The sequence below is a fragment of the Pipistrellus hanaki genome, assembly GCF_964339955.1.
Source record: "Pipistrellus hanaki genome assembly, chromosome: 14".
Lineage (NCBI taxonomy): Eukaryota > Metazoa > Chordata > Mammalia > Chiroptera > Vespertilionidae > Pipistrellus > Pipistrellus hanaki.
Window position 1 is genome coordinate 46733903 of NC_140516.1, and position 19365 is coordinate 46753267.

Below are 19365 nucleotides of genomic sequence, written 5' to 3' on the forward strand. Positions count from 1 at the left end.
TAGTAACGAAAATAATTTTAGGGCTGGGGGTCACCACCACATGAGGAACTGTATTAAAGGGTAGAGCATGGGTTCTTTGTCTGGTTCAAGGCTGTTGGGATGTCCCATGTGAATTGCTTGGACCCTAAAAAGCCCCCTTCAATTGTGGATTACATATTAAAGGGGTCACCGCTTCTCGTTTTGGGTCCCAGCAGCAATGGAGGGCATGCCTTTCTTACTGCCTGACCGGCCAAGCCTGTCATGTTCTTGTAAAAATCGAAGCATTGCAGTAAGCCATAAATCTTGCACGTTCTCTGACAGATCCTCATTCCGGCCAACTGACCCAAACACATGTGTTCTAGTAGTTAGTTCACGGATGTTCTTTGCTTTTCTAGAAAAATGTCACAAAACGATGACTGTTTTGTCTCTTCCTTTGGGAGTTTTATATTGATTTTTTTTCTTTTATTTTGCATACCTAGAATAATGTTTTTAAAAGGTAGTGGCCATGGCACGTATCTGCTGCTTTTTCACCAGGAATGCTTTTTTTTGTGGGCAGGAATGCTTTCATTCCTAGATTACAGAGAACGTTTAGGAGCGTTGAGATTGGTGATATGCTTTTCTGCTCCCTTTGAGATGTGTCCCCCCCCCCCCCACACACACACACACACACATTTCATCTGTAACTACAATACAATAACTTACCGATTGGTGCATTTTCAGTGGTTGAACCACTTTGGCTCTGAATCAACGCCATCTGGTCATGAATGTGCTTATTTTAAAGATGACAAAGCCAAACCCCGGCCACCTGAGGCGATGTTGAAGGCAGAACTAGGAGGAGAGCCTGATGTACACATACTGACGAGATTTTCTTGAATCACAAGAAAACGCTATGAGCAGAGCAGTCTGGGGAGTATGTGTTTTCCACTGTATGCCGTTGGCATAACTCCGAAACCAAAAAATCCAACACACACGGGCAAAAGAAAAACAAATCTTATTTTTGGACACACATGGAAAATGTGGTCCTGTGTAAGAAGATTGGCAAATTTCGTTATTTATAAAATAAGCACATTTACGCTAGGGACTGCCTTCACTTACTACTTAGGCAGCTCTCTAAGTGCCGGTTCCTTTCCCCGAAGGATGATTTAGGAATGTGTTTAACTTCCAGAAGTAGTCAGTTCCTGCAGATGTTTCTAGTGAATGTGGCACGTGGTTAATTATACTCTGGAAACCCTCTCCGTCTTACATCTGTGCTCCTGGAGTCAAGGAGGCACAGCATCACCTGCTAAGATGGCACCTTGTAAAGCCCTTGGTTTTACTCAGATATTTTTGAAGTTCAGCGTGTAAATAACCCCCTTGAGATACAAGTCCAACAGGCCAGGTCCTTCCATGAAATACAAGAAACCTCCAAAAGATGCAATTAACGTTTTATTTTTTTTAGAAAAATCTAACTTGCCACTTGGCAGAGGAAATGAACGCCCCAGGGTTAGAAAGAACTCGAGTTCCGAGAACCTTCCCCAGAAGGGAGGCGGGGAAGGGAGGCGGAGATGACAGATGAAATGTTCCAACCTGCGTCAGCAAACAATGCCGTCTGAGGAGAAGTCCGGGGCCCACCCCGAACGCACCCCTTTCACCTTGGAAGGGGGCCCGGACATGAAGCACAATTTACAAAAACAAAAAACCGGGACGACTAGAGCATTCTATTAAATAACTTTTAACCAAGGCCACAGGACGGACTCTGTAAACACAAAGGAATCTCTTTTTTTTTTTCTAGGATAACGTCGAAAGTCAGTTAAATCTCAAAAGACACTTCACTTGTTCTAAATGACAGGATTGGAAACGTTTTTTAAAAATATCATACAGCGGCGTCACTTTTAAAAAAAAAGTCCTTACTTGAGTGGGGACAGTGCCTCCGCTTGGTCCCAAATATTCCCTGCTCCGTTCCCGTGCCGTCGATGCTGAAGTCACCGCTCGCTCTCCGGCCCTGCCAGGTCCTTCCTCTACGGAGGGCCCGCGCCTCCTCTCGGCTCCGTTCGCGGCCCCCCGTCCTTGTTCTTCCTCTTCAACAGACTCACCCGCTCCCAGAGCCGCTGCTTTAGGGAAGGCCCGGATGAAGCGGGGTTGTCACCAAGGTCCACGTGGGCAGGAGAGGCTGGCCGTGACGCGTGTGTCCTAGCTGGTCCCTTTCTTCTCCCATTCCTAGGGCGCCATTCGAATACCAGCACCCCCAAAACAGGCAAGTTAGCTGTGCTCTGCAGCCACCACCCACCCCTGTGCACAGAGACAGTTAGGAAGAGAGGCAGCAGCTGCGTTTCAAACCCTGTGTGGGCACCTCCTTAAGGGGCGTTAGAGGCGGTGGCACCGTAAGGGGTCTGCGGTGTCTGCCACGGCCACACGGGAGCGGCAGCTGCGATGCATGCAGTGGCCATGGGTGCAAGTGCGTGGAGTTTGCCGAATGCACGGGCCACTCTGGGCACGGGACACGAGGGAAGGACTGACACACGGTGTCTGGCCATCAGGGGAAAGCCCGGGATGAGCAGACACCTCCCAGGCCTTTGGCACCTGGTGGCTGGAGGCCTTAGGCCGGTGGTCGGCAAACTCCTTAGCCAACAGAGCCAAATAGCAACAGGACGACGATTGAAATTTCTTTGGAGAGCTACATTTTTTAAGCTTAAACTTCTTCTAACGCCACTTCTTCAACATAGACTCACTCGCCCAGGCCGTGGTATTTTGTGGAAGAGCCACACTCAAGGGACCAAAGAGCCGCATGGGGCCCGGGAGCCGCAGTTTGCCAACCACAGCTTTAGGCAAATCACATCACCCTTCTGGATCTGCTGTGTAAGCTGCCACGGCAGCAGTCCTTTATAGAATCACTGGCTTTTTGGTTTGAAAACTGGCCACGTGAGACTGTCTGTGGCTAACGGGGCGGTTCCTGGCTCTGACTGTCCTCGGGCTGATTGATAAGGTCCATCCTGGGAGGTGAGTGCCCCAGGCTGAGCCCAGGTCTGACGAAGCCCCTGGAGTGGGCCGGGAGTGACCGCTTACCTTGGCTTTCTGGAGGACGGTGCCTTTGCCCGTGACCATGACGGAGAGAGGTCTGTTCTTGAGCGCCGTGGCAGAGTTGACTGGGGTCGAGTCGGGGGCGGGGGCAGGGGCGGCGGCTTTGGGCTGTGGTGACAACAGAGTGACGCCTGAGCCGGGGGGATGGAGACCTCAGCCCCCCACCGCTCACCCCCACCCCAGTCCAGGCGGCCCTGCCACTCACTCGGGGGCTCACGGCTTCCAGGTGGGAAGCGTCCACGGTGGTGCCCAGAGTCACGGGCCCGGCCTCGGCCTTCTTCAGGTTGTCCTTCACCTCCACGATGCTGAGCTCCAGGTCCACACGCCGCCTCTCCTCCTCCCGGCACTCCTCGTCGATCTCCTTCAGCTTCTGCTCCAGGCTGGCCAGCGCGCCCTTGTCTGGAAAGGGAAGGAGGCCGGCTGCAGGGAGCGGCGTTTCCGCCAGGACCGGGGCGGGTCCTCTCAAGGGCAGGTTGCTAGGAGACGAGTGAGATGAGGATGATCTGAAAAAGGGCAGGTTGCTAGGAGACCGGTGAGATGAGGATGATCTGGAGCGGTGGTCCTCAACCTTCCTAATGCCGTGACCCCTTAATACAGTTCCTCGTGTTGGGGTGACCCCCCAACCATAAAAATTTGTTACTACTTCCTAACTTTAATTTTGCTACTGTTAATGAATTGTAGTGTAAATACCTGTGTTTTCCGACCGTCTTAGGCTCTACAGCAGCGGTTCTCAACCTGTGGGTCGCTGCTGTAGAGCTTAAGACCACTGGAAAACAGATATTTACATTACGATTCATTAACAGTAGCAAAATGACAGTTAGGAAGTAGCAGCGAAAATAATTTTATGGTTGGGGGTCACCACAACATGAACTGTACTTAAGGGTTGCGGCATCAGGAAGGTTGAGAACCACTGATCCAGAGGGATGCGAATTTCTCTGCAGGTGTCCTCAGTCTTTGAAGTCTGGGAATTAAGGATGATGCGTGTGGTCCATGCAAGAATGATGACCTGGGATTTCTGTTAAAGGCAGCGCATGGGAAGATGGGCCTGGTTGTGTCCATTTGGTTGAAGGGAAAGTAAAATATGTAAGGATGTCTTCTTTGAGCTAGCTTTTAGAACAGCCTCCTAGTGCTATGGACAGTGGGTCAGAGGTGTCTCTCTGCCCAGGGCAGCGACCTTCCAGAGAGGATGGTGGGGGTTAACATGCCCCAGGGCAGGGCTGTGGGCCGGGCTCGCCCCGCAGGAAGCCCCAGCCTCCACGCGCCCTGCCGGGCCCTCACCTGTGCATTTCGACAGGGCCTCCCTCAGCTCACGCTTCTCCTTCCGGAGCTGAGCCAGGTGCCCCCGGATCTCTTCCTTCTTCTTCTCCAGCCTCTCCTTCTCCTCCGTGTACCGCTTCACCTCGGCTTCCGTCCTGTTCTTGCCCAGTTTGATCTCTACAGACCCGGAGAGGGAGCCCCGCGGTCAGCCAGGCTGGACGGGGGGGTGGGAGGGGGCTATGGCCAACCCCATCACACAGGCTCAGGGGGGAAACGGAGGCTTTGACAGGAGATCAGAGCTGGGCGCCAGGCTGGCCTAGCAGGGCCGGGAGAGGAACTGGGCACCACACCTGCTCCACTGCATGGCCCCAGGGCAACTCCCTCCTTCTCACTGACCCTCTGTGTCCTCCTAGCCAAGGGAGTGGACGGGACTGACGCCTCTGAGCCGTTTCGAAGACATGCACCGCGCATCCCGCACAGGTACCTGCAGAGGTCACCCTCAGCCTGTCCTTCCCAGGCGTGCCGGCCCCAGCCGGGGCGACAGCCACAGGGTCGGGGCAGCTCGGTGGGAAAGAGAGCTTTTGCTGTTCGGCCTGGATTCTGGCCGTGGAGATTCTGGGGGACGGTTCCTCCGGCTCCGGGCTCCCCGGCTGCTCCTGCTTTTGGAGAAAGAGAGCAGCACTCAGCCGGCTGAGGGGCCTGGGAAGGGAGGGCCAGCCCACCCGCTGGGGGACAGCCTGTACCTGCAACTCGGGGGTCTCTGCGGATGTCACAACGGGGGGCTCCACGGGGGCGGGGCCCGGGTCTGCAGGGAGGGCGTCGGCCGGAGGGTCCAGGCAGGGCATTGTAGGGGAGCACCCTCGGGCCTGGGGGCCGCCCGGGCTGTGTAGGAAGGACTTGACCGGCGTGAGGTCCAGGTACATGCGGTCAGGGTCGAGCTCACTCGGAGCATCTGCGGCCGGGGTGGCTTCCTCGGGGTCCGCCTGCAGGGGAGAGGCGGGCAGCTTTCCCCATGGCTTCCACAGCTGGGGCTGGAGAGGGGGCGCCCATCCTGTCTCAGAGCCCCTGCCCCCTCCCTGTGTGGGGTGCGCAGGGACCTTCCCCCGGGGAAGCCTCGATGGATGTGGAGTTTTAGAAGGTTAGGATTGAAGCTCTGGATCAGCCAGCCACTCAAAAGGTGGGAGCCGAAACCAGTTTGGCTCAGTGGATAGAGCGTCAGCCTGTGGACTGAAAGGTCCCAGGTTCGATTCCAGCCAAGGGCATGTAGGAGGTGTGCAAGAGGCAGCTGATCGATGATTCTCTCTCATCGATGTTTCTAACTCTCTATCCCTGTCTCTTCCTCTCTGTAAAAAAATCAATAAAAAAAAAGAGGTGGGAGACCTAGAACATAGTAGGAGCTTTCCTGACCTACATGAAGAGGAGAGAATAATGAATGGTACCGGCCTCGCAGGTGGTTTGGGTAAAACGAGATCCGCTGAAGCAGCCCTTAGCACGGCACAGCCTAATGTCTGACCACAGGAACCTCCTGCCCATGCGGTGATTCCACCTTCACTGTCATGCTGGACCCCAAAGGCTGATGCGGACATGGCTCCCAATCCCAGCAGCACAGCCCGTCCTAGCACTGCCCGGGTGGTCAACCAGACGCGTCCCTATGCCAGGCGGACTGCCCGCCCCAGGACAGAAGACGGCCTGGTTGCGCCTAGATTTCTGCCCTGGAGGCCCTGCAGGTGACTTGGAATCCACTCCTTGTATGGCCAATGGGATCGAGATTTGGTGGCAGGAGGACTGGACAGGCCCCTCCACCCTCGCTGGGCCGCCCCGTGTCCTTACCGCGGCCGTCAGCTCGGACATCTCCACGTCGTCATACAGCAGGTCCGGGCGGTCCTGGCCGGGCAGGCCGTCGATGTACGTGTTGGGCTCCGAGAACTTTCTCTGCATCAATCTGGAGGACACAGGGCAAGACTCAGAGAGGAGGGTTCAAGCTGGGGGAGGAGGGGGTAAAAGCCACCAGCCTCAGAGTTCAGTACGAGACCAGCTCCGGTCTCATGTAGCACTCATTCCTTCCAGGGGAGCCCCTGCCTCCCTCTTGGGCCTTCCTATAGAACTCTGGGTCCCAAGCTTCTCTTCCAGAAAAGCATCCCTTTCCCCCACCCCCTCCTCATGGCATCCTTTTGCCGTCTTCTGACCTCATTTAGAATCTCCAGTAACAACAAAACCCCTTCTCGTTTCCCTGTCAACAACCGGAGACTTTCCCCATTTTGTACGAAAGGGGTTCCGTGTCCTGGCGGCTCCTCAGCCACCCGGCCAAGGAGCCCATGTGCTCGGCTGGAAAGCAGAAACACCACCTCCGCCCTGCTCATTCCGGGGGGCGGGCTGGGGCCCCGGAGGGGGGTCCTCGGGAAAGCCCCAGGCCAACAGCGAGGGAAGCGGAGGGTCAGGGAACATGCCGACCTGGCTGTGAGAATCTGGATGGTTTCTCCCCAGCCCAGCCCCTGCCCCTGGGTGGAACGGGGCCCACTCCCAGTTCTCGGCTACCCACTGGTACAACTGGCCACCAGAGGCCAACCTGGGCCTGAGTCGGAAGCACGACTCCAAGGGAAAGGGCACAAAGCAGGAGACCCGTCATACTCACAGCAGGGAGTTCCTGGCCGCGCTCACGATACAGGACACCCTGTCTGCGTCCACGTAGTCGTAGGTGAACTCCTCTGGGTCTGTCTTGGAGCCCGATTCGGAGAGCAGGAGGCCGAGCCAGTGGCCCATCTCCTCGGAAGACTTGGCCTGAGGAATCAATTGGGTAATTAACTGGAGACCATCTCGTAATAGAATGTAAGTTCCATGAGCACAGGGATCATATCAGTCTTGGTCACATGTTATCATACTTGTTGACAGGATAGATTATTACTGTATAAACTTGTCCTCGAGAAGCAACTGAGATGTGGATCTTTTAGCCACAAGAGGGCAGTATTGAAGCAAAAGTCGGATGAAGCCAGGCTAAGGGACTAGGCCAGTGGTCAGCAAACTCATTAAGTCAACAGAGCCAAATATCAACAGGACGACGATTGAAATTTCTTCTGAGAGCCACATTTTTTTTTTTTAAACAACTTCGACCGCCAATCCTTCAAAATAGACTCGCCCAGGCCGAGGTATTTTGTGGAAGAGCCACACTCAAGGGACCACAGAACCGTATGGGGCTCGTGAGCCGCGGTTTGCCGACCACGGGGCTAGGTGAACAGGGGCGAACCGGGCAGCGTGTGCTGCTGTGTGTGTGAAGGAAGAACTCTGGCTGGGACCCGCCGAGCTCAATGCAAGGCATTAGGTCAGCTTTTATTCCTGTCCGTGTGACATCACGTCCCTCAGGGTGGGGAGCGGCAGAAAGGCAATTGTATCACCAGCCCGATGCCTGCCTCCAGATAAGCCCTAACAGGCGTCCTGTTTATGGACCGGGCTGCGTCTGGTGCCACACACACTGCACCAAACCCACTGTGAGTCCCCAGAAGGTCCCCCCTGCGGCCCCGGGAGTTATAAACTCCCCTCCGGCCCCCAGGCCAGGAAGCAGCTCATTGTCCGCTCCTAGAACACAGCCACCCTGAGGTCAGAAAGGGAATGGAAATTTTTGGGGGAAAAAATGCAAACCATCTCACACAAAGGAAACCAAAACCACCCAGACAGGGGTCTTCAAACTACGGCCCGCGGGCCACATGCGGCCCGCAGAGGAGTCTGATCCGGCCCGCCAGGTTTTTTGGGCAGTGAGCGCAGCCGAGGTGTTACAGTAGGAATTAGTAGTTCATATAGTCCGGCCCTCCAGCTCTCTGAGGGACCGTGATCTGGCCCCCACTTTAAAAAGTTTGAGGACCCCTGATCTAGGACTACATGGCTCTCCATGGCTTGCAGCACAGAGCCGACCCCCACCCCGCCCCGGGGGCCAGCAGTACCTCGAGCTTGGCCAGCTCCTCGCCGTTGTGCAGGATGCGGAAGGAGTACAGGTGGTCCGGGCTCGGGTCCGGGACCACCTCGCAGCCCACGAGGCTCAGGGGCTGCTGGGCCACCTTGCTGCGGTTGCGGTCCTGGTAGAAGTGCAGGTGGCTGTCCCGGACGGAGCACCAGCGTGACTTCCACTGGCTGTTCACCAGCACGTTCAGATAATCTGCGGGAGAGGCGGCGGCTGTGGCTGCGGGAAGCTGGGGGTGGCTGCCCCTGCCTCCGGGCCTCCCAGGGTTCCCCCCCAGAATCTCAGCTCCAAGACTCATCAGGCAGTGCCTGAGCATCTCTCATAACTCCCAGAGGCTGGGAGTCTCTGCAGGGTGTGCTCCTTCCCTCCTGCATGCTAGCAGCGAGACCCTTTCAAGGCAAGCAGCGTAGCGCGGCCGGCTTTTGGAAAAGGTGTGTCCGGAGGGAAGGGAGCCGCACCTTGGACCACACGAGGTCCAGCCCAAGCGCTGAGGCCGAGCCCTGGGGAGGAGAGCGTCTGTGCTCTCTCGGCCTTCCCCAGCCACAGGGGACAGGGGCAGGTTTTGCGGCTGAACAACTTCCAGCAGTAACCCCGCCACCTCTCCCAAAATGACTCACGGGGACCAGGCTCCATGCCCAACACCATGGCCTGAGGCCTCGGGGTGCCCTGGCAGGAGAAGCGGCAGACTCCACAGGTGAGGCCCCTCTGCTGCCTCCCCATTCCACCTCGGCCACCCGGCCAGCCTCAGACACAGACAAAGAGGGCCTGGGGCTGGGACACGGGTCCCAGGAGCAAGAGGAAAGGGCCGGAAGATGGACACGGATGACCTTCAGGGCCCAGCAGACCTACAGCAATGAGCCCGGGTGGATCACCAGCACGAGGCTCACTCAAGATACATTCTGGGAAAGGTCTCTCTCCCCTGACCTGTTTCCACTGGCTGAGAAAGGGCAGTGGAGATGAGTCCTCTAAGAGCAGGGGTCTTCAAACTACGGCCCGCGGGCCACATGTGGCCTGCAGAGGAGTCTGATCCGGCCCGCCAGGTTTTTTGGGCAGTGAGCGCAGCTGAGGTGTTACAGTAGGAATTAGTAGTTCATATAGTCCTGCCCTCCAGCTCTCTGAGGGACCGTGATCTGGCCCCCACTTTAAAAAGTTTGAGGACCCCTGTCTAAGAGTCTACCAGCTCCCATACACGCCTCTGTCCCAGCGACATGGGCTTTGGCTGGTCCGGCCCCTGAATGCGTCTCACCAGGCTGCGTCTCCATCTTGGTTCCCACCCCGGGTACCTCCGAGTCTACGTAGCTCCTGCCCGTTCAAGACCCCGGTTGAGGAGTCCATCTCTGTCCAGCGCGGGAAAGGTTCTTTTTGTCCCTGAGTCCTGGTAGCTGCTCAGCCAGCAGCTATGTAGGGTGGGGGGCAAAGCTGTCATCTCTCTCAAGCTATAAGTTCTCAGGACTGTGTCCTCCATCCGCTTGGTTCCCTTTCCATAGCACCGCACCTGCCCAGCTCCTTAAGTACTGATCAAACCATTAGGGGTACAGCAATCCGTTACCCTTCGCTTCCACAAAAGACCCAGCACTGCAGCGAGAGTCTTGGCTAGACATGAAGAAGAACTGCCTGCAGAGCAGACAGACAGGAGCCGGGCCACGGCTCCACATCCCTAAGACACGTTTGAAGCGAGACCTACACCCCCTGCCTCCGCCGTCTGAGCTGCCTTCCAGGAGATGGGCTGCAGCCCGCGGGGCCAGCCCTGTGGCCCGGGGGGAGGCGGCGGCGCTGCTTACTGGCTGTCTCCAGGGACCTGTCTGCCGGCTCCAGCGAGGTGGACTTCTTCCTGCCCAGGTTCATCAGGCTGCTCAGCCTGAGGCTCGCAGAGCACTTCTTCTTCACTGTCCGGAGAAGAGAGAGAGCCATCAGCATCGCACACGGCGGAGGCCCGGGCCCTAGAGCAGGTGGGAGAAACAGAAGACCCTCCCCACCACACCCGCCCCTCCCTGCACATGTGTGTGCACACACGCACACGCATACAAACCCCTGCTCCCCAAACCAAGGTCCACAGCCCAGAGCCAGGTGGCTGCAGACTGGCACACTCAAGAGGGGCACCCCAGCTTCTCTCATGGAATGTGTCAGCACCCGGGAATCTGCAGACGCCGTGAGCTCAAAGACCCTTAGAGCGGGGTGACCCACAAGAGGATGAGAGAACATTCTACCCCCAGCAGGTCATGAAACTTCAATGTGCCCTTTCCCCGGATCTGTCAGCTGTAGTACTTCCGAGCAGTTTATACAGGGCAGGCGTGTTGGAAGTAGCCGGTAAAGCACGTTAGGGTTGAGCCACACGGCCTGGGGGCCACCCCCTCCCCGCCCTGGGCTGAAAGCCGCAAGCATGGGTACCATCTTTGGTCTCGGGGACCTCAGGGTGGCCATCCACAGGGCTCCCGTACTCCGAGGCGGACAGGTACTTCTCAGCTATATCTGCCTGGGGAAGGAAGAGAGACACGTGGGCATCCTGTCTGGGCGTGGTTACCTCAGAGACAGCAGTTTAAGAGAAAACAATACTCTCAGATGTCGGCTAGGGGTCACCCTGGAGTCCAGGCCTCTGGTGAGGCACTGGCTGTGCTGCCCTCTGGGTTACCTGCCCTCACCCTCCCTCCCTGAGGTGCCCTGCCCCGGCCCAGAGCAACTATCCCTTGTTCACATGGCTTCTCGCCCTGACATGACAGTGACCCTGGGGTGGGGGGAGTAGGTGGCATTACAGTGGGTGTCCCCAGCTGAAGCTGATGTCAAGCTGGGAACCACCAGGAGGGTGAGAAAGGGGAGAACTGACTGCTACCAACACACCAGGCTCTGGAGGAGAGCCAGCATGCCTGCACGAGCCAGAGCATGATCTAAATCCCGCTGGTGCATCTCCAGCTTGGGGCGGGGGGGTGGGGGGGCGCCCTGGGAGCCCACTACACATGTAAAACAGAGATGGCACCCCACTAGGCATTCCGGGGCTGCTGGGGAGCTAGAGGCCGTCCCTACAGGAGTGGTGTGCTGCTGCTGTTAGAATGGGAAGCATCTTGCTTGGTCGGCATGGCTCAGTGGTTGAGCGTCGACTGCTGAAGCAGGAGGTCACAGTTCAATTCCCAGTCAGGGCGCATGCCTGGGTTGTGGGCTCAATCCCCAGTGGGGTGTGTGTGTGTGTGTGTGTGTGTATGCAGGAGGCAGCAGCCAAACAATGATTCTCATCATTGATGCTTCTATCTCTCCTTCTCCCTTCCTCTCTGAAATCAATAAAATATACTTTTAAAAAGAAGAAAAAAAGGGAAGTAGCTCATTAGATCATTCCAATGAAGCTTCCTCTAGAACCGCTTACTCCAGACTCTGCAAAATAAACCCTGGTTCTCCCAGCCTCAGGGCCGGACCAGGGCGGATGCATGGCCAAGGGGACTCTGCGGTCTTTAGGGACTGAGCTCACTTCTCACCCCGATGGGTAAAACACCCACGCCTACGCTGGCTTTGATTCTTGTCCATGACCAAGGAACGAGAGCCAACCGACAGCTCTTCTTCAGTCCCTCCGAAGGGCCCGTGCCTCCTCCCTGCTCCAGGCCTCGACTTCCCTCCCGTTCAGGGGTGGGGTCGTCACGATGAGACCCAGGCACCCTCTGCCTGCGCCGTGCACACCCAGGCTGCGGGGCGCCTTCCTGCATGTACTCAGGGCCATGCAATGTCACGCCCGGGGGAGGCCTCCCCGTTGGTCAGCAACCAGCGCAACTTCCTCGACTCTGACCCTCCAGCGGGGGCTCCGCAGCTCCATGCACATGAGCCCCAGGCCCTTTGGTTCAGCACCCCAGCCCCCGGACCTCTGCTGGGGGGTCAGTGGGGAGAAAGAGCTTCGAGAGACAAGCCGAGCTGCTGAGGAGGGTGGGCAGAGCGCCTCTGTCCCAGCAGAGCTTTCCCCGCTGCTCACCAGTGAAGCAAGAGAGTAGTTTAGGGCGGTCCACATGGCCAGTTTGCCGGCCACGCTGAAGCCACAGCCCGCAGCCAGGCCTTGTTCGTTAGGCTGAATGTGGAAACAGTTCCCCGTTTTATCCTTCTGATTTTTACGGAGATAAAGGGATGGAGTTCCTACCTTCTGACCGCTCAGGCGCTGGGCCTCCGGGGAGTACTGGTTTCCTTCAGCCGCGCCGTCCGAAGGCAGGCCGCTCACCTCCTGGATGACCTGAGGGAGAGGCAGCCCTCAGCCGAGGCCCGGGCCCCCCCAACTCCTCCTGGCCCACCCTGAGCTCACAGATGGAAGCCGGAGCCCCTCGAGGTCAGGAGAGAGTGGGTACCGGGGAGGGAGAAGATGCATGATTTTCCCCAGGACACGGAAGCACCCCACTCCCAGCGCCTGGCCCACAGGGGCTGCAATTCGGGGCCACGTCGCGGTGAGTGCAGGCAGAACACAGGACCGTGGTCAGACGGTTCTAGGTTTGAAACCAGATGCTGCCACTCATCTGCCAGGTGACCTCCCTCAGCCCTAACCTCCATTCCAACCTGGGGCCGCTAGCATGGCCCGGCCCCCTGCCATGCGGTTAAACCTGTTACGAGTGCACGGCCCCTGGCACGTACTATTATACAAATGGCAGCTGCATCGGTTCTTTGCTAAGGAGCCTGGCGATGCCTCCCTGGGGCCAGAAAACAAGAGGATTTCGAACGGAGCCCAATCCGGGAGGCCCAGAAGGATGTCCACCTCACAGCCGAGACTGCGACCCACGTCCCTTAGACGGATGGCGGCCACTCAGCACGCAGGGGACCCCGGGAGCTGGGTCACAGACCCGCTACCCCGGACAGCACCCCTCCTGGTGGGGAAACGCCGGGGAGCCAGACCGGCAGGGCCCTCACCCTGAGCCACTGCTCCGCCTGGTCCTTGCTCTGCAGGCCCAGCACAATGACGTCGGCGTTCATCGGCGTGATCTTCAGCTTGTGCTCCTTCTTCCGCACCTGCTTCTCCTTGTGGACCACGCTGCTGCCCAGCAGGCTCACGTCCAGCTGCGGGCTGTGGTCCTTGGAGGACTTGTAGCACTGGGAGGAGAGAGACGAGGTGCTGCTTGCCAGGGGGCCAGGCCTCGCCGGGGTCTGCAGGGAAGGGGCCGCCGGGCATGGCAGGGCCCACGGACACCTGGGTTCTGCCTAATTATACCCAAGGACCAGGTACCCTAGCTGGCAGTGGTCGGCAAACAGCGGCTCTCAAGCCACATGCAGCTCTTTGGCCCCTTGAGTGTGGCTCTTCCACAAAATACCACGGCCTGGCAGAGTCTATTTTGAAGAACGCTCTGACAGGACAGCAGGCCCCACCCACAACCCCCAGAGGCCCGGATGGCAGGAAGGATGGGCCCTCGGGCCAGGGAACAGAAAGGTCCCTGGGAAAAATGGGGAGGAGAGAGGATGGGATGTGGCTGGTCCTCTCAGTTCCCCTTCGAGAGTTTGATGAAAACCATTAGACCTGCTAGTTCTGAAAAAGTACATTCTTAGAAGCTTGATCAGATCCAGGTGTAATTATTTGGGGAGCAGTAACAAAGCATAAAAACCAAATTAAAAAAAAAAAAAAAAAAAAGAGCATGGCCCAGTGGTTCAACTTCAACCTGTGAACCAGGAGGTCACAGTTTGATTCCCGGTCAAGGCACATGCCTGGGTTGTGGGCTCGACCTTCAGTGTGGGGCGTGCAGGGGGCAGCCGATCAACGATTCTCTCTCTCTCTCATCATTGATGTTTCTCTCTCCTTCTCCCTCTCTGATAACAATAAAAATATGTTTTAAAAACAAACATTCATGCACGCATGCAACGTTCTACATGCAATGTCAGGTTAGGGAGAGGTAAACATCTGGCAGAAAGGGTTCTGACCACCTGGTATTAGGGCCCCCCGCACCCCCAACCCCCAAAGAGAGAGACCCGAACGCGCCCCGAGCCCACTGACCAGGAGCCTGGTGTCCCGGATGACGCACAGCTGCTTGGCCCACTGGCCCAGCCACTTCTTGCGCCAGAGGAAGGCGCAGATGCGGGCGTCGCGCATCAGCTCGATGCTGGCCTCCGGGGAGGGCCACTGGTGCGGGGCCGACTTGCCCTTGCTGCCTTCCTCCTCGTCGTAGGACTCGTAGGAGCTGCTCACGGCCTCTCCGTCCTCTGCAAGGCACACCCACCAGGTCACATCCCCGAGTCCCTGCCCCCGGGCAGGGCAGGGGATGCTCAAACATGCCGGTCTGTTCAGGAGGGAGGGAAGCAGGCAGCAGGTGGGAGCAGCCACTGGCCCCAACCCTCCCGCCGCTCCTCTGCCCTTGAACCAGCCCCCCTCGGCTGCCAACCACAGACCAAGCGGTGTCCCATCCCAATCCCACTGAGCAAAGCGGCTTGGCTGCTGCCTCTGGCCTCACATACAAATGGCTTATAGCAGAAGCCTTTCCCTCTTCCCCGTCACATCCTGCCATCTCGGACTCCGGAGAAACCTGACGGGGCACTGCTCCCAGACGGGCCCCTGGCTGTGGAGACGGCCAGTGCCCCACTCAGGACCTCTGTCTCTTCATCTGTGGGCTGGGGGCCTGCCTGACCCGCACTCTGTCATCTAAGTGCCCGGGAGGGATGGGTCGCCATTGGAGCCCAGAGCCGGGCACGTGGCAAGCCTCCGACAGCTGCCTGCCCCGTCCCTGGTTCTATCCCAGGGGCAGGGGGGCGATGTGGCTTCTGGGAAAGAAAAGGCAGAATAAAGCGTGGCAGGAGATGCTTTCTGGGGAAGGGGCCAGCTAGCCATTCCTCAGTGCCCCCTCCTAATCAGAACCTTTAAAAAATAAAACCCATCCTCATCCTCCATGGGCCGAATTCCTGTTCCCTGCCACTGAACACTGCCCGGCACAAGCATTGCTCCTCCTTACCCCCAGCTCATACCCTTCCCCCTGTCAACGAGCCAGCCTCACATCTTCCTTCTGTTCAAGAGGATCCCAAACCCATCAAGCACAAACTGGACCCAAACCTAGGCACGCCCCACACCCCTCCGCTGCTGCCCCCACACTCTGCAAAATTCGCTCTCTTCTCCCAGCCTCGCTGCGCTATTCGAGGCCGACGAAAGCTAGGTGAAGTAAATAAATCAATCAGGAACACCCCCCCGCCCCCAAAACAAAACAAAACAAAACACAGAGACCACCGGGATCCCTGGCCCAGCCCCTAGCTCAGCACGGGAATCCTATTGCAACCCTGACACTGCTCTGGCCTCTGCTTGAATTCCCCAGCGGACAGGGAGCTCACTACCTTACAATGGCTTCCACTGCCGAGCAGCTCTAACAGAAGCGGGCCCCTCGTTTCCTTTCCTTCCCCGTGACGGCTACAGACATGCTCCATGTCCTTGAGTCAGGATCGGGGAGCCTCCTTCCCATGAGACACACCTTGTGGGCCCCTCGTCTCCCACCCCCGAGGAGCCCCCCTATTATCTGCACAGCCAGGCTCCTGCACACCAAGAATACAGACCACATCTGAATTTTATCATAGGAAATGAATGAGCCCACTGCCAAGCCACCGTTATTCTGGCCACAATACCCATGAACATGTGCTTTTGGTTATGTTACTCTTTCTAAAAAATAACACTCTAAGTATTTTCCTATCAGTTCTTTAAAAGCAATGTGGTAGCCGAAACCGGTTTGGCTCAGTGGATAGAGCGTCGGCCTGCAGACTGAAGGGTCCCAGGTTCGATTCAGGTCAAGGGCATGGACCTTGGTTGCGGGCACATCCCCGGTGGGGGGTGTGCAGGAGGCAGCTGGTTGATGTTTCTCTCTCATTGATGTTTCTAACTCTCATCTCTCCAACTCTCCCTTCCTCTCTGTAAAAAAATCAATAAAATGTATTAAATAAAAATAAAAAATAAAAGCAGTGTGGTACTGCTCCCCTCCGTGGCCTAACACAGACGCTGCACAGTTCGTGGTTTTACACCTGTTAACAGTAAGGATTGAAAACAGGGTCAGTGCAGGACCCTAACCTCGCCTCTGGCTGGTGGCAACGTCCATCGACCCAAGCCTCTCGGAGGACAGCCTGTCAGACGGTTGTTTCAAGAGCCATAAAAACACCCACACCCTCTGCCCCAGAATTCCCGGTCCTGGGAGCTCATCCTATAGGAAGCTAGTTGTTTTATGTTTGTTTGTTTTTAAAGGAAGGAAGGTGGGAGGTTACATGCATTAAGATATCCATTCAAGCCATTTCACAGTCAGCAGGAGGAGAAGGGGAAGTCTGATTTCACCCACTTAGGAGCATGCGTGCACGTGCAGCCGATGAAAACGACAGGCTGTCCTGCAACTCGATAAACTCGGGGACTGCGACAGCAGGAGAAAGCACGCTCACAGTGTACGCGCCAACAGGCCAGCACTGATGGCAACGGGGGGGTTCACAGTTGCCATCAGTTGGCTGGACCTGCTGGTAGGAGGAGGGGGGGGGGTGTGTTTTGAAAAAGCCCTCCTTGTCAGCGTTGCCATAAGTAAGAAGAACCCTGCGAGGTCACTGGACACTCCCGCGGTCACAAGAATCCAGGTGGGGGGCTGCGGAGTTCAGTGTGAAGAAACTGGCCGAGTTCCCCGGCTCTTCTGTGTTTTGGGGGGCTGCCCCCCACATGTTCCAGGGAGAAATCTAACACCTGTCCGTCCACCTCTGGGGATGGGGGGTGGGGGGAGGGACAGGGAAGCGAATTGAGAAAAAAGTGTATCATTTGTACCTCCAGCTCCCTGGAGCAGCTCGGAGGAAGTTTAGGGCAAATGTATTCTTTTATTTCCTCCTAACCTAGGCCAGTGGTCAGCAAACCGCGGCTCGAGAGCCACCTGCGGCTCTTTGGCCTCGAGCGTGGCTCTTCCACAAAATACCACGTGTGGGTGCTCAGGTACAGTGCGATTGATTGAAACTTCGTGGCCCACGCACAGAAGTCGGTTTTCGGCCTGGGCGAGTATTTTGAAGAAGTGGTTCTAATGCCGAGAGCCACACTCAAGGGGCCCAAGAGCCGCATGTGGCTCTTGAGCCACGGTTTGCCGACCACTGCCCTAAAGGGCCATCCCAGCCCACCATAAACACAGGCTATTTTAGCTTCCAGGGTCCCCCGGGGAATTATTTGGGTGACCAGGTGGCAGGCAGGATGATCAGATAACCCCATCCCTGTTCATGCTGGCTGCCCCCACTGTCCCTGTAACCTGTCCGTGGGGAGAGGGCAGAACAACCAAGAATCACCGAGTCCCCCGGCCACACGGACGATGCCACAGTCAGGGGTCTGTGGAAGGATGGCACCTGGCATGCAGGACCCACACGGGAGGACAGGGACAGAGCGGGGGCCAGGCCAGGGGCATGCACCCCGCCTCTGAGCGCCAGGCAGCAGGCATGGGGTCGCTGGCATCCCAGCTCTGGGGACAAGCAGTACCCAAGGTGATGGTGGCGTAAATGACTCCTTCCGGCACCCGCGCCCACCTGGGGACTCCGGTGGATGGGACTCTGCCGCAATGACCTGTGTGATGGCCAGAAGCACAGACAAGGGCGAGATGGAGAGAGACAAAGTGAAGAGAAGGACAGACCGTGTGCAAACCCTGAGAGAGACCCGGGTGAGGCTGTGTGGCTACCTCCCACCAGAGGCCCCAGCCCGGCCACGGACTTCATTTCCCAGCCCCTCACATCCACAGGTGACTTGTCACTGGTGTGGGGTGTGGGCAGAAGCAGGCATGTTACTTCCAGCCGGCGCTGCTCGGAGGCGCACCGGGGTTTCCCACGCTCTCTCTGCAGAGGACGCTGTGGCCTCAGAGGCGGCCGAGCCCGCCCTGGAAGGAGCCGGGGTGCCCACACCACCTGCCGACCGGCGATGCCACACTGACCTGTCCGTGGGCAAGAGCAGATCGGTGCTGTGTTACCGAAAGGGGGTGCCGTGTTACAGCAGCTGTTCTTACCCCACCAGGAGGCAGCGTCAGTGACGGGGCGGGTGTCTTGGGCAAGCAGGACAGACAGGACTGTCCCCTGCACGGGCCACCGGCATGAAAGGAAGTGTTGCTGGGAGAGGGGAAGCTGACCCCGGGGGGCAGGGTGGGGACAGCGCTGAGAGAGCCGGACACACTGGTCTTTGCAGGAAGTCAGCGACATCTCTGGCTGTTGGCCAATGAACTAGAGCCGTGGTTCTCAATCTTCCTAACGCCGTGGCCCTTTGATACAGTTCCCCGTGTTGTGGTGACCCCCAACCATAAAATTATTTTCGTTGCTACTTCATAACTGACATTTTGCTACTGCTAATGAATCATAATGTGGATATCTGTGTTTTCTGATGGTCTTGAGCTCTCAACCTGTCTCAACCCACAGGCTGAGAACCGCTAGGGTCACCTAAGACCATCGGAAAACACAGGTTACAGTTAGGAAGTAGCAATGAAAATAAATTTATGGTCGGGGGTCACCACCACATGAGGAGCTGTATTCAAGGGCCGCGGCATCAGAAAGGTTGAGGAACACTGAACTAGAGCCAATGCCCTGGCCCTTCTCCCTGCTGTGACCTGCGTGTCCACCGCTCACACGGGTGTGGGGACCGCGGCCAGGAACCGAGAGCAGGCTGGGGATGTCCCAGGGGGCGCCCCCTCTGCCAGGCAAGGGAGGCCAGTTCTGCCCACGTCGCCCTCGGCCCTTGTCCTGGCAGGAGAGGAAGGCAAGCTGGCCTCTTCCCAACCCTCCCGCTGCCCGTGGGATGACTACCCCTCCCCCAGCCCCCCGCTTGGCTAAAACCAATATGAACTCATCACTCAGAGACAGACACCAAGAAACTCAGATCCTCTCTGACCACTTGTCTGTGTCGAGATGCAGTGTCTGCCCCGCAGACAGGCCCCTGGGCGTCGGGAGGCAGGCCCCAGCCGGCAGGGGCCACACCCAGGAGAGCACCCCAGGCTTCAGACACCACGGAGGTGAGGTGCCCACCGCGGTGAGTCACTTCCTCCTCCTCCTCCTCCTCCTCCTCCTCCTCCTCCTCCTCCTCCTCCTCCTCCTCCTCCTCCTCCTCCTCCTCCTCCTCCTCCCAGATGCAGCCTGACGGGAGCCACACGCCCACAGCTCGGGTCTGAAATCACAGCTCGGCCGGTGGCTCCAAAGCATCTCACACCTCAGAGGGTTCAAGCTACGGGACG

General features: G+C 57.5%; 1 protein-coding gene across 13 annotated transcripts in view; it reads right to left on the reverse strand.

Moving 5' to 3' along the window:
* Window positions 1–11: 11 nt before the first annotated feature.
* AFAP1L2 (actin filament associated protein 1 like 2) overlaps window positions 12–19365 on the reverse strand; it is a 72923-nt gene continuing 53569 nt past the window's right edge. For 2 of the 13 annotated variants that reach the window (XM_084903583.1, XM_084903590.1), the window contains exons 6-19: window positions 17637–17720; window positions 14178–14383; window positions 13106–13285; window positions 12351–12440; window positions 10631–10715; window positions 10024–10128; window positions 8226–8437; window positions 6926–7071; window positions 6124–6235; window positions 4778–5276; window positions 4315–4470; window positions 3242–3435; window positions 3022–3167; window positions 14–2175 (exon numbers count right to left, since the gene is read on the reverse strand). In XM_084903583.1, the coding sequence (XP_084759709.1) occupies window positions 1977–2175; window positions 3022–3167; window positions 3242–3435; window positions 4315–4470; window positions 4778–5276; window positions 6124–6235; window positions 6926–7071; window positions 8226–8437; window positions 10024–10128; window positions 10631–10715; window positions 12351–12440; window positions 13106–13285; window positions 14178–14383; window positions 17637–17720 (2414 nt within the window). In that variant the 3' untranslated portion in view covers window positions 14–1976. Of the gene's footprint in view, window positions 2176–3021; window positions 3168–3241; window positions 3436–4314; window positions 4471–4777; window positions 5277–6123; window positions 6236–6925; window positions 7072–8225; window positions 8438–10023; window positions 10129–10630; window positions 10716–12350; window positions 12441–13105; window positions 13286–14177; window positions 14384–17636; window positions 17721–19365 lie in introns of all 13 variants that reach the window. The other 11 variants (XM_084903586.1, XM_084903584.1, XM_084903589.1 and 8 more) reach the window with 11 other exon arrangements.